The sequence below is a fragment of the Temnothorax americanus genome, unplaced genomic scaffold (genome assembly GCF_048541705.1).
Source record: "Temnothorax americanus isolate GAGA-0224 unplaced genomic scaffold, ASM4854170v1 Scaffold60, whole genome shotgun sequence".
Classification (NCBI taxonomy): Eukaryota; Metazoa; Arthropoda; class Insecta; order Hymenoptera; family Formicidae; genus Temnothorax; species Temnothorax americanus.
The window spans coordinates 456,972-469,952 of NW_027509752.1; the positions used below are offsets into that span (position 1 = coordinate 456,972).

Sequence of the window (12,981 nt, forward strand, 5' to 3'; positions counted from 1 at the left end):
AGTGCTTCTAACAGGGTGGCTGGCATTATCATAATAATTTCTTAAAGTTATTTGATCTTCTGCATCTGCATTACTTATATTGTCAATTAAATTGCTTAATTCTTTTAATCTATCAATATTATCCTCTGATATTACCTTTTCGAGTTCAGTTAGAACTTGTAGATAAAGTTTTTTTGCTCGTTTCTTCATAGTTTTTGTATTCTGTTATAAATTTCTCTTTAGATTTAGAAGTAAGTGATAAAAATTTTGGCTGGTAGAAATCAGTTTATTATTTTTTGTGTGCGTCCCTCTCTCTATATATGTAAACCTCTCTAACAATAAGATGCAATTATTCTAGCAGTAGGATGACAAAATGTATTTAATATGGCAAGGATAAAGAAATATTTTCTTTCTATATGTCTAAATAAGCTAAAAACAATAAAAGCTAATATAACAGGTTTTTAGATAATGGAAGCGATATAGAGAAAGGTCAACCATAGGCACAAGAGTAGATTTGCCAGTAATGTTCTGTTGACCTGCAATATATACTGAGAGATGTAAATTTGTTTTATATTTTTTGAAATGGAAAATTTAAATTATTCAAGTTCGTGTTTTTATAAGCTAATGTTGTGACCGAATCATATTATAAATAATAATTATTGACCATAAATAATAAACACTTGTTTTATGGTTGCCACTTGATATCACCGCTAAGAAGAATTTCTCTAATTGATAATTTTTTCTTCTTTTGTTACAGGTACCGACGTCACGGCAACCGAGTGGGTACTCGCTCCACCAGGATCTAATCCCGAACGAGTATCGACTGTTCTCAGTAATAGGTAAGTATTACCCACAGTAGTTATTTCTTCACACTAGAGAACTGTTAATAGTTCACACTTTTAGATATTAACACGACACCCGCAATAGCAGTGCGGTGCGAAAGGAGAAGAAGTTCGGACGACTTGTACTCTTGTACACCGTATTCACTTAAAAAAAAGTATTGTGAGTTATCTGTTACTTGCTCGTACTGTCACCACACTGGCATGCGCACACTCAAACGTTTCGTATGACTCACGTAATACTAATCGGAAGTGTTTCACAATGTCGCGTAATATCGTAATGTCAACGCAATATTGTAACGAATACCCGTAATTAATTCGATATAAGTCGGTAATGATGATTACACGTTGTGTAAAAAATCTCGCACCTCGGTACTAATTGCTTTTCCCGGCAAGTGATCTTTATTCGTTACGACGCGACGCGACGTTCTCCTGGCAATAGACCTATATTGAATTTAATTACAAAGTTAATTCGCTTTCCAATTAACGTATTAAGACGTAATAGCGTGTCACTCGGGGCTGTTTCAGCGTTACGCGCTGTTGCAAGACACTGCATCTAACAATAAATAAGAATTACGCCCGCTTGCTGTGACTGCTCCCGGGCAAATAACTTTTATTATTTAATTGCTTATTCACAATTACTTTTACACCTTACTAACTCACATACGTAATATGCGCGGTTGCGGCTAAAGTGCCAGAATTATAGTTATACGAACGCCTTATGACTCGTCCGCACGCTACGACGTTGCATCAGCAAGTGATAAGAATTTCACGAGAACACAAACATCAAAGTAAAGTCGACTAACATCCGTTATACGCTTGACACTTGATTCGGCAAACTTTGAGAAGTGGAGAAGGACAGACATATGATCTGCTGTCTCCTTCTCTCTCGAGCTATAGAAGTGTATGATTTCGAATCTCGAGAATCTCAAGTCTCGAGTTGATAAAAGTTGACGAGTCACGACGTTATTTATTTTTAATTTATTAATTTTCTTTCTACCAGAGTTTGATATATTTCCAAATATGCTGTTATAAAATTGAAATTTATAAATATAAAAAAAAGCTATAAATATAATTAAATAAATATTTATGAATATAAAAATTGAAATTTAAAAATGTAATGTTACAAAATCCACTCTTGGCCAATACGCTTAAAAAAATAAACACATTAATCTGTGGAGGACAGGAAGCTTATTTTTAGGCTCTATGGGGGTCGTTTATTTTTTATGATATAACACTTTAACACATATAGAAGTTATAAATAAAAATCATAAAAAGTCATGAATAAACTTGCCTATCCTGTAAAGATTAAACAAATTAATTTTAGCATATTTAAATTTGCATAATAATAATAAATATTAACCGTTGAGGAAAAATTATAGTTTTCAGTTTTTTTTACTCTTATTTAATTTATTTTATATTTATGTATTATAGAGAGAGAGTATAACTTACATGTATCGTTGCTCAACAGAATTGTAGAAAACTGATGGTCGATACCGATAACACGCTCCAATCGCTATGTATTCCCCGCGACATATCGTCTGATATTTGACTTCAGATATAAAAGCTGTGAACAGAGAATCTTTATTTGATATTGATACATTTTTCAGTAGGCCGACCGGCCGAAGGTAGCAGTTTAGCAGTGTCTTTGATCTTTGGAATAACCATCATCCGCATATTTTTTAATTGTACGAGCGCGGTTTATTTGAATAATAAAAACTGCTTGATAATTATTATTGTTTAAATACGTGTGCCAAATGTTTTGACAATGCTAAATAGACTTGCCATTTATAGTTCTAATATCATATATACTTTATTTCATATCGAATATTATGATATCATAATATTCAATATGAAATAAAGTGTATATAATAGAACTATAAATGGTACGTCTATTCAAGCATTGGTATTAATATTAATGATATTAATATTATTATAAATAAAATTATAAGAAATATTATATTAATTAAATATTCAAAGCAAAAATATTCAATTCAACACATATGTATATAAGTAAAGAAAACACAAATTTTATTTATTTTAAAATATAAAAATACATTGATATATAATCGATAAATTACACATCGATAAAGCAATATATTTGCATTTACAAGTGCAAATACAATATTGAGTAGTAATTTAATTTCGATGATGCTGTGCTTGTTAAAAAAAAACGATTATTAAAAATAAATAAGATTTCTTATACCACGTACTACCAGTTAAAATGTACTAATTACATGGATTTTTATAGTTAATCCTTAAAGTGCATACATTTTTTCGGTACCTTTTAACAATAAGTGCATACGTGAGTCTGTCACGTTCAACACTATTTTTCCCTACTTTAAAGTATTTCAAAAAATCTAAAAAAATTCCTAAAACATCTGTTTATATTTTAGCTGACGATTTTATAGTCATTTTGATAAACATTGTTTATTTAATATCTTCTGACAGGCTTGCAAGTTTTACAGTTACGAGCAAATATCGCTTTAGCTCGGACGCCGTAGACCCACGTACGCACCTTAAGTGTTAAACATATAGGTACATACATAATTGGTAAACATGAACATTTTTTATTTAATTATGTAGTTTTAATTGTCGAAAAAATGTTTGTAATATTTTGCACCATGTTAGGTTGCTTAATAATAATCTATACTATTATTATAAAGCAACAGGGTTTGCATTTTTTTTTGTCCGCTATGATCTCGGAAACCAATGGACCGAATTTTTATCAAACCTATATGAAATCGGGATAAAATTTCTCGGGGAGTGCTATAGGGTGTATAGTTTTTTGTTACCGATTTTCTGGAAACCGGTTTTTTTAATTTTTTCAATTTTTCAGGAAATAATTGGCCGAATCTCAAAGAATTATAGATCAAGCAGAGGCAGGATTTTTCGGGGAGTGCTATAAAGTGTATAATTTTTCGTTACCGATCTTTTTGGAAGCCGGTACGGAAATTTTTTCAATTTTTCGGGAATTTATTTACCGAATCTTAAAGAAGTAGTGGTAGAATTTTACGGGGAGTGCCATGATGTGTACAGTTTTTGTTACCGATCTTTTTGGAAACCGGTTTGGAATGACCGAATCTCAAAGAATTGTACATAAAGTAGGGGTTGAATTTCCCGGGGAGTGCCATAAAGTATATAATTTTTCGTTACCGATCTTTTAAAAATCATTTTTTTTAATTTTTTTAATTTTTCGGGAAATAATAATGGGGGAGGGGGAGGGGGGAGGAAGGGAAAGAAAAAGAGACTATTTGCGTGTCTTAATACACATATGTTCTCCGGGGCGAAGCCCCCGGCGAGGCATGCTAGTTAATAAATAAAGTTTCAAATAATTTTGTATACAATTTCTTTCTATACAGTAGAAATAGAGAACTTGTCCAAATGCATTTTCTGTTAATACAAAAATTACCATATTATTTAAAGTGTTTAAATCACTTATATATATACTTTCTCTAAAAGTTATTAACACATTTCACATATATATGTTTTACAAGACAGTGTTTTAATAAATATCTACAAATATACGTAAATGCATTTTTTTTAGTTATATTGACACATTACAATGTTTGTAAATATTTATTTCCATGTTAACGGAAATATTTGTTATCAATAGATGTCTGAATTTCAAGCATATCCGTTTCGTGTTTCAAATATGTAATGATGCATTAATAAATATATAAAATATTGAAATAAAAAAAGCCAATAACTGAGCAACGAAAGATGTTAAATAATTATACTCGCGCCGCAGCGGCTCGTCGGGTCATTCGCGCTGAAGCGTCTCCGCGTTATCGCTCCTTCCCCGTCTCGCTCTCTCGTCAATCGTTCGCCGTTTCTCTGTTTGTTCAATTAAGAGGTACCGCGACCGACCATTCTTACGCATTCGGCGGTACGCAATGTTTATCGCGTTCTCGCGACCGACCATTTTTGCGCACTCGGTAGATCGTAATGTACACTGTGGAAATTGTGGAATAGGCGCGCGTGAAGAGGAACGACATCGTTCGTTGTTTTGTGGAATAGGCGCGTGTGAAGAGGAACGACATCGTTCGTTGTTTTTTTTTTCACGTAGAGAAAAAAATACAAATATGTCGGTAGCGCGGATCGCGACGGCAGTACGAATCGCGGCGCGCTCCCGGCGCCTCCTCGCGCGCGATGTCCGTGAACAAATTCGGCATGTCTCTGACGAATCGGAGCAACGGTGACGGTGCGTCCACGGTGAGATTGCGCTCCTCGATCGAGTCTCTGCGCAATTACGCGCGCAACAACGCGCTCTTCGTGAGCGAGGATTCCTACGACGCAAGGGAGCGCAAGATACGGCGGGTAGCCGCGCCGGAGGACAGCGACGACGCGACGAACAGGAGTTACGTCGAGGACGCGATCGAACGGCTCAGGAAAGTCGTGACCGGTGAGATCGAGAAGAAAAACGCGACGCTGAAGAACGACGCGCTCCGTTTGGACGAGGAATCCTACGACGCGAGAGAGCGCAAGATACGGCGCTTAGCCGCGCCGGAGGTCGGCGCCGACGCGGCCAACAGGAGCTTCGTCGAGGGAGCGATCACGGAGCTCGGAAAGACTTTGAGTGATGTAATAAAAGAATTTAAAAAAGAGTTCGTTGCTGTGAGAGATAAACTCGAGGTCGAACTCATCGCGATCAAAACCGTTTTACGGATTATCTAACAAAAATGAGCGTGGAGAAACGAAGACTCGTGGAGAAACGAAGACTCGTGGAGAAACTGCACGCGCCGGCGAGAAAGGTGGGATAGAGCACATGGAAATAGGAAAAAATTGACATCGACGCTCATTTTCTATAATATATTTTGTATATATTTATAAGATAACTTTTTATGAAAATATAAAAAAATATTATAAAAAAGTATTATAAATAGTATTATAAAAAAGTATTATAAATAGTATTATAAAAAAGTATTATAAAAAGTATTATAAAAAGTATTATAAAGGTGCCTTTTCATACGCAGCACGCTGCGGCAGCAAAATGTCACGTGATTCAAATTTTCTCTAAACTGCTTTTGCTGCATTCGCTGCTCATGAAAAGGAATAGCGGCAGCAGCATATTTAATCTTAACCTAAAATATATATTTTTTGGTTGCGGTTTAAAATTAATTTTAACAGTCTGATAATGTCATACAATCAACATCAATTATATGAGTGGCACAGAACATGTGAGCAAATAATTCAAAAATATAATGTGGAAAACTTAAGAAGGCAAAAATTGCGATTACGGCGACTGTTGGTGCAGTTATAGCTTGGGCAACTGAAATTTCCAAGAAAAAGCGACGTTATAAAAACAAACGTACTTGGATAACCGAATTTTTTGAACAACGTCGACGATATGGGTTTTACCATACGGCTTTACCTATATTAAAGTTAGAAGATTTACGCTTTCGAAATTATTTTCGAATGAATACTATACAATTTGAAGAATTATTGGAATTAGTTGCCCCAAAGATTACTCGACAATATGCTATTCGTGAACCAATTGAAGCAGGACAACGCTTATCAATATGTTTGAGGTATACATATGATATAATGAAATAAATATTCTTTTTAAGTTATGTTGCTAATCTTCTATTTTTATTGTAGATATTTAGCAAGTGGAGATAGCATGACATCTATGTCATACCAATACCTTGTAAGTTTAACAGCAGTATCAAAAATTATTTCGGAAACTTGTCAAGCCTTGTGGGAAATCTTATCACCACTTGTATTAGTTCAATGTAATGAAAGTGTCTGGAAAGCAATTAGTCATGACTTCAATGAGAAATGGCATTTCCCACATTGCATTGGAGCTATAGATGAAAAGCATGTTATCATACAGGTATAAAATATCATAAAATACTCTCTTTTTAACTGGTATATATATATATATAAATTATGTATGTACATATCTCTATCATATACAATTAAAAATTATGTCTAGAGTTATCTACTTATTATACTAATACAAAATATTTGAATGCCAAATTTAATTAATCTATACTTTGCAGAGTCCTGAAAAATCTGGTTCAGCGTACTTCAACTATAAAAAGACCCACAGTATTGTACTCTTAGCTATGTGTGATGCTAATTATCTTTTCACTTACGTTGACATTGGAGCATTCGGTCGTCAAAGCGATGGTGGGATTTTCAAACAGTCTGAAATGGGTCAAAGATTTGCACAAGAGAAAATGAATGTTCCGGCTGCAGATGAAATTTATGAGGGAAGTACTACATATCCATATGTAATAGTTGGAGATGAAGCATTCCCACTAACTTCATATTTGATGCGTCCATATCCTGGCAGAGGTGAACTAACGACTGAGAAAAAGATTTATAATTATCGATTATCTCGAGCAAGAAGAGTAATCGAAAATGCGTTTGGAATACTTGCTGCACAATGGCGATTTTATAGAAAATCTACTATTGCTAAAGTTGATACTACTGAGAAAATGGTAAAAGCAACAATAGTTTTGCATAATTGGCTTCGTAAGCAAGATTTGTCGAGAAGAGAAACATTTATAACACCTGAAATGGTTGATAGAGAAGGAAATGATAGATCAATAATACCGGGTACTTGGAGAAATATAGTTGCAAGTAATAATTCTGCTTTCCAAGACATTGCTGCTACTTCTACACACACGCATACAAGAATAGCTGCAGATATTCGAAACAAATTCACTGAGTATTTTTATGAAGAAGGAGCCGTTCCATGGCAATTTTCACGAATATATCAGTAAAAAAAATAAATAAGACTTTAATATATACATATATATAATAAACAAATTATTTTATATTTAATTAACAATAAAACTTATTAAAAATGTACTATTAAGCGTAAATGTAATTAATTATTAAATTGTATAAGCAATATAAGATTAATACTTTTTCTAAGTTTATTTAAGAAATCCAAGTGATTAATGAAATATACTTTATTAAATAAATGAAATCCATTAGTTATAAATATTTTACATTATATATCTTTATAATATGTAACATAGTAATTAATCTAGACTTTTTGAACATAATATAAAAAATAATACTTTGGTGTAAGCTATTCTTACACTACCCTGCATTGTTTGCATGAAAAAGTAACAAAAGAGGATAATAATAGAAAAATACTTTGGTGTAAGCTATTCTTACAATAACCCCTGCATTGTTTGCATAATGTCCATTTTTACCAATGTAAATTAATTTTAATCTTGGTTTAATTTACTTTCTATCTTTATCTAACTCTTAAAATTAGAAAAAGATGAAAGGTAAATTAAACCGAGATTAAAGTTAATCTACATTGATAGAAATAGACACAAGTAGAAACTTGCACATTGTTTCCTCGTAGTTTTTAATTGTGCAAGTAGAAACTTGCACATTGCTTCCTCATAGTTCCTAAGTGTGCAAGTTTTTATTTTATTCGAGGTATAATTATCAGTATTTATTTGTTTTGGCTTCCTCATAGAGGAAGCTTTGTTAGCAAAGGTTCTGATTTCACACTTAACTCTTTTGGGGACTGCGTAAATAATTATATACATTCACTAAAAAATACTAAAAATACTTGTTCACTTAAAAACTAAAACAATACTTTATCGATAAAAAAAATCAGCCCGATATTATAAATATTTGAGATAGCGATTTATTTTAATTCTATTATATTTTCCAGTCTTTTCTACCCCTATTTCATATATAATTGGTTAAAATTTGGTTGATCAGATCAAGTTTTATGAAGCTTCTATGTATGTACGAATTCTTCGAAATTTCAAATGTGTGTAATACGAGATCTGATCAATCAAATTTTAATGAATTATATATGAAATAGGGGTAGAAAAAAAACTGGAAAATATAATAAAATTAAAAATAAATCGCTATCTCAAATATTGAGAAAGCGGCAGCGTAAAACACATTTTTCAAAAAAAGGAAAATCTGCATAAAATCTATACCGGTAGACCGATTTCAATAAAATTTGAGGAGGACATACTTTCTATAATACTCTATTTGTGTGCAAAAATTCAAACTGGTATCTAAAAAATTGTAGAAGTAGATGCGTGTACAAAAATCCGTACACACACACACACACACACACATACATACATACTTCCGGACATTTTTTACTAATATGATTTTTCGACATTTTAGAACATTCTAAACCTATTTCCATCAAAATCTCGAAAAAAATTTTTTTCACCATTACAAAGCTTCCTCTATGAGGAAGCAATAAGAGTCATAGAAGATAATAATAATGAAAAAAAACTTTGATACTAGTAATTAATCTAGACTTTAAAAAAAAATAAAAAAAATAAAATACTTTAGTGTAAGCAATTATTACACTACCCTGCATTGTTTGCATGAAAAAGTCACAAAAGATGAGAAAGACGTGATATTTTTTCTCTGAAGAAAGACATCATTTCAAATATAAGGGTGTTTCTTTCTTTCTCTGGGAGCTTCCGAATTTGTGTACCCATTATTAGGAATAGACCATCTACTTCATCTTGCTTTACTAAAGGTGGTAACGCTGGTAATTTAATAGGCTCGGAGATAGCGTTCATTGTTGTAATTGCATCTGCAATTTTGTTGATTGCAACACTTGATTCTGTGCTTTCTGATGACAGGTTTGCTATCAATACAAAATAAGTGATAATTTTTTATATTTTCACAAGGATAAATATTAAAAACACGAAATACTTACAAGATCGATTTTTCTTTGGAATCGGTGGAATATTTTCTTCATTTTCCTCATCGTTAGAAAGATTTGAAGTTGTTCTTTAATAATATAATTATATCAGTTAAAACATTAATGAAAGCTATATAATGTTAATTCAAAGTTGAAATAATTTTAAAACAATGCAATACTTTTTTCTTAAAGATACATCGCGCAAAAAATCCAACTGATCAAAATGTTTCCATTTTCGCTTTGTAGTAGGTCGTCCTGATCCACTAGGTAATTTTTCTTCCGCCAGTTTACGATAATAAGTATCTCGTAATATCTTCCATTTTTTTGCAGCTTTTTTTGGACTCAAACGTCCTATAAAAATAAATAAAATATATTAGCAAAACAACTAATTATTTTCATCCAAAGGGTTTAAACATTTATATTTACAGGTTATTCAATATCACATATTTGTAATACCTTGCAGAGCTTCCGAAACCGCTTTCCATGCTTCACCAGTTATTGTTCTATTACGTTGTATTAAAGGTAGATTATAATTGTATAATGCTTCCCATTTTGAAACCTCTTCTATAAGCAATTCTTCTAATTCCGTTGAATCAGAAGAATTATTGACTGAAGAAGGTTCTTCAACCGCACCATGTTCACCTGTATTTTTTTCTGGATGACTCGATGGCTCATCAAGTACAATGCTTTCTACACCATTATCCATAGCACTTCGTCGCATTATTAATCCATTATCTATATAAAAAAATCATCACATACATTATATACACAGTTATATCATTTATTTTCATCATTTTTCAAGAATCTACAGTCTACAACACACATTATTATCATTTATATTTACCGCATACTGGATAAAAATATCTGTTTCCATCAGTGAAGTAACGTTTATATCCTTCCAAGCATTTATGATTTGAAATTAATGATTCTTCCGTAATTTCTTCACAAATTCCACAAGTATTAACACGTTTTATCTAACAGAAAAATAAATTAATAGTCAACGCATTTAGATTATATTGTTTATACATGTGCAATTTTTCATTAAACGATTTAAAAAGCAGAAAAGTAATACTACCAAAATTTCTTTATTTAGGGAATAAATTATGAATTTCTAAATTATAAGATTACTTTTATAATAACCAAGCTTAAAAAAATTATAATAATTGCGGTTTATCAATTACGTTTGTGATATTGACAAATTGAGGTTATGACTTTTGCTTACATTACAATTAATTATTCATAAACATTTTCTATACCTCATTGAACGCCATTCTCTCAATTATACATTAATTCCTTAACATTTGTTGCAAACACTACACCAAGTACGTATGTAAATATTGCTCGCTTTCCTGACTTTGACTTCAAGCGACTGGGCCGACTGGACGGAATCCAGCTTTGCTGCTCTTTGTTCGTTTGGTTGAACTTCAAAACAGAAGAACGAGATGCGGTAAAATGTATTTTGCGCCGGAAGTGTGTCATGTTATAAAAAATTTTCAACCAATCACAGCGAACTGCTGCGGCTGCACACTGCGCATGAAATGGTACCTTAAATAGTAAGGTTTATTTTGTTTCCAATCTTCAGGCTCCTCCTCATAGAGCTGGAGCCCGAAGAGACGCGTCAGGTCAAAAACATCCGCCACGTGGTAAATGGCCGCGATGTCTCGGCGGTACGACGTATCTTACCACAAATAATCGACGTCTTTTCGTTCTTCAGGCTCCTCCTCATAGAGCTGGAGCCCGAAGAGACGCGTCAGGTCAAAAACATCCGCCACGTGGTAAATGGCCGCGATGTCTCGGCGGTACGACGTATCTTACCACAAATAATCGACGTCTTTTCGTTCTTCAGGCTCCTCCTCATAGAGCTGGAGCCCGAAGAGACGCGTCAGGTCAAAAACATCCGCCACGTGGTAAATGGCCGCGATGTCTCGGCGGTACGACGTATCTTACCACAAATAATCGACGTCTTTTCGTTCTTCAGGCTCCTCCTCATAGAGCTGGAGCCCGAAGAGACACGTCAGGTCAAAAACATCCGCCACGTGGTAAATGGCCGCGATGTCTCGGCGGTACGACGTATCGTACCACAAATAATCGACGTCTTTTTGTCGCCACCGCTTCTCCGCTTGTGTCCACGCTTGTAGGTCTTTATTAACGTAGCCCTTTACACTGATTTGAGTTGAAATAACATGCTGAAAACACAACTGTATATATACTTTTAAAAATTATGTATGCTATTAATAATGAACATACTAACCTCCGGCGGGCAAAAGACCAGAGATGTCTTCCTATGTAACTGCATCTCCCGCTGTATCGTATCATAAATGTGTAACATCCCCGTTTTCGGAACGTCTATTACCCACTAAAAATATTTTATAAAAAATAATTTATTAAAAATAATTTCATAAACATTTTTTATCACACACCTTTGGTAGGAGCGTGGCATCTATTGTTTCGTCATATCGGAATATCTATAAAAAAAAACATGTTAAGTGTGAGTTACTAACAGATAATTAAATAATTTTTTTTCTAATTGTATATTAAACATGAGTCATTCATGTATACGATAATTACAAATTTCTTTTTTCCCTACTTATATATTTTAGAAAAAATATTACTTAAACGACTCACCGTCGACGTGCCGAAATGCACGTGTATTTCAGCTGGACTCATTGGCACCTTCCTCCTATAAAAACAATTATATATAAATATTTAAAACATCACACGCGCACAAATCACGTACCTCAAACCTAGAAAAATTTTTATATTCGTCAAACGTCCTTTCAAATAACGTCTTCTCATGTACATCATGCTGTAAAAAATTAAACGAAATATAATATTAAAAAAAAACACACAAATATAACGTACCTCTGGAATGAAATTTATATACGTCGCCGGAATAGGCTCGCGAACGTCGTCAGGCTATAACAAATTATTTAATAATATATTGGATATACTAAATCGTATACCTTATATAATATGTACTCACCTTCATGTGCACAGGCACCTCAAATGTTATATCGTCAAATAGGTATCTCATTTGCAAAGATTCCTCGTATGGAGTGAACGTAACGTTCATCCCCATTTGCAGAGGTACCTCTGCAATCTTCAATTTGTCAACTTTTATGTACTAAAAATAAAAATATATTACACAAAATTATTACGCAGAATTTTTTTTATTATTGCGCAACACAAAACACTTACACCGTCAAACGGATACGTTATTTGCAAACGCATCTTGGCACTGTCACTGTTTAAATGTACTTTTTTTAAAAAAGACTTCGCGTCGCTGTCTCAAAAGACTGTGGATTGACTACACCCAAGTCTAGTCGGGAGTTCTTTATATATCGAGGCAGTGCAACAAAAGGAGGATATTGCGGTAAACAAAATATACTAAAAATAGCATTTTGCATAGAGGAAAATATGCGTTTTATTAAACCGACTCATACGCCGGGATCGTCGACGCTTTTTTTCCCAGCGCGAGTGAGCGAAACGGCGGCCGTTGAGATT

At 33.4% G+C, this 12,981-nt stretch overlaps 3 protein-coding genes across 8 annotated transcripts; 1 reads left to right on the forward strand and 2 right to left on the reverse strand.

Moving 5' to 3' along the window:
- Nucleotides 1-679: 679 nt before the first annotated feature.
- On the forward strand, nt 680-5,768 carry LOC143905412 (uncharacterized). 2 transcript variants are annotated; one of them, XR_013259187.1, is made up of 2 exons: nt 680-818; nt 883-1,247. XR_013259187.1 is itself a non-coding variant. In XM_077420840.1 (2 exons), the coding sequence occupies exon 2, from the start codon at nt 4,971-4,973 to the stop codon at nt 5,493-5,495; it is 525 nt and encodes a 174-aa protein (XP_077276966.1). In that variant the 5' UTR covers nt 680-818; nt 3,658-4,970; the 3' UTR covers nt 5,496-5,768. The 2 variants fall into 2 exon arrangements, 1 of the variants encoding a protein (XP_077276966.1); XM_077420840.1 differs by lacking the exon at nt 883-1,247 and adding an exon at nt 3,658-5,768.
- A 1,961-nt stretch (nt 5,769-7,729) lies between these two features.
- LOC143905410 (uncharacterized) lies at nt 7,730-11,017 on the reverse strand. The gene is made up of 6 exons (XM_077420838.1): nt 10,734-11,017; nt 10,322-10,451; nt 9,934-10,212; nt 9,657-9,828; nt 9,493-9,566; nt 7,730-9,420 (listed from the first exon to the last, which is right to left on the reverse strand). Exons 1-6 carry the CDS (start codon nt 10,746-10,748, stop codon nt 9,161-9,163), a joined length of 930 nt encoding a protein of 309 aa, XP_077276964.1. The 5' UTR covers nt 10,749-11,017; the 3' UTR covers nt 7,730-9,160.
- A 403-nt stretch (nt 11,018-11,420) lies between these two features.
- Nucleotides 11,421-12,919, reverse strand: LOC143905413 (uncharacterized). Of its 5 annotated transcripts, none has more exons than XR_013259190.1 (6): nt 12,676-12,919; nt 12,461-12,601; nt 12,340-12,393; nt 12,103-12,283; nt 11,729-11,942; nt 11,620-11,663 (listed from the first exon to the last, which is right to left on the reverse strand). XR_013259190.1 is itself a non-coding variant. In XM_077420841.1 (4 exons), the coding sequence occupies exons 1-4, from the start codon at nt 12,142-12,144 to the stop codon at nt 11,421-11,423; spliced, it is 435 nt and encodes a 144-aa protein (XP_077276967.1). In that variant the 5' UTR covers nt 12,145-12,720. The 5 variants fall into 5 exon arrangements, 2 of the variants coding, with proteins under 2 accessions (XP_077276967.1, XP_077276968.1); XR_013259188.1 differs by lacking the exon at nt 11,620-11,663 and having other exon boundaries at nt 11,739-11,833; nt 11,898-11,942; XR_013259189.1 differs by having other exon boundaries at nt 11,729-12,283.
- Nucleotides 12,920-12,981: the final 62 nt, after the last annotated feature.

What these genes read in the sequence shown, in the direction of transcription:
- LOC143905413 (XM_077420841.1), bottom strand. Translation starts at nt 12,144, where the DNA reads ATGAGTCCAGCTGAAATACACGTGCATTTCGGCACGTCGACG. An exon ending in ATGCCACGCTCCTACCAAAG is followed by an intron (nt 11,834 to 11,897) that starts GTGTGTGATAAA and finishes AAATATTTTTAG; the next exon opens with TGGGTAATAGACGTTCCGAA. An exon ending in TGGTCTTTTGCCCGCCGGAG is followed by an intron (nt 11,664 to 11,728) that starts GTTAGTATGTTC and finishes TTGTGTTTTCAG; the next exon opens with CATGTTATTTCAACTCAAAT.
- LOC143905410 (XM_077420838.1), bottom strand. An exon ending in GGTTTCGGAAGCTCTGCAAG is followed by an intron (nt 9,829 to 9,933) that starts GTATTACAAATA and finishes TTATTTTTATAG; the next exon opens with GACGTTTGAGTCCAAAAAAA. An exon ending in TCCAAAGAAAAATCGATCTT is followed by an intron (nt 9,421 to 9,492) that starts GTAAGTATTTCG and finishes TTGTATTGATAG; the next exon opens with CAAACCTGTCATCAGAAAGC.
- LOC143905412 (XM_077420840.1), top strand. Translation starts at nt 4,971, where the DNA reads ATGTCCGTGAACAAATTCGGCATGTCTCTGACGAATCGGAGCAACGGT.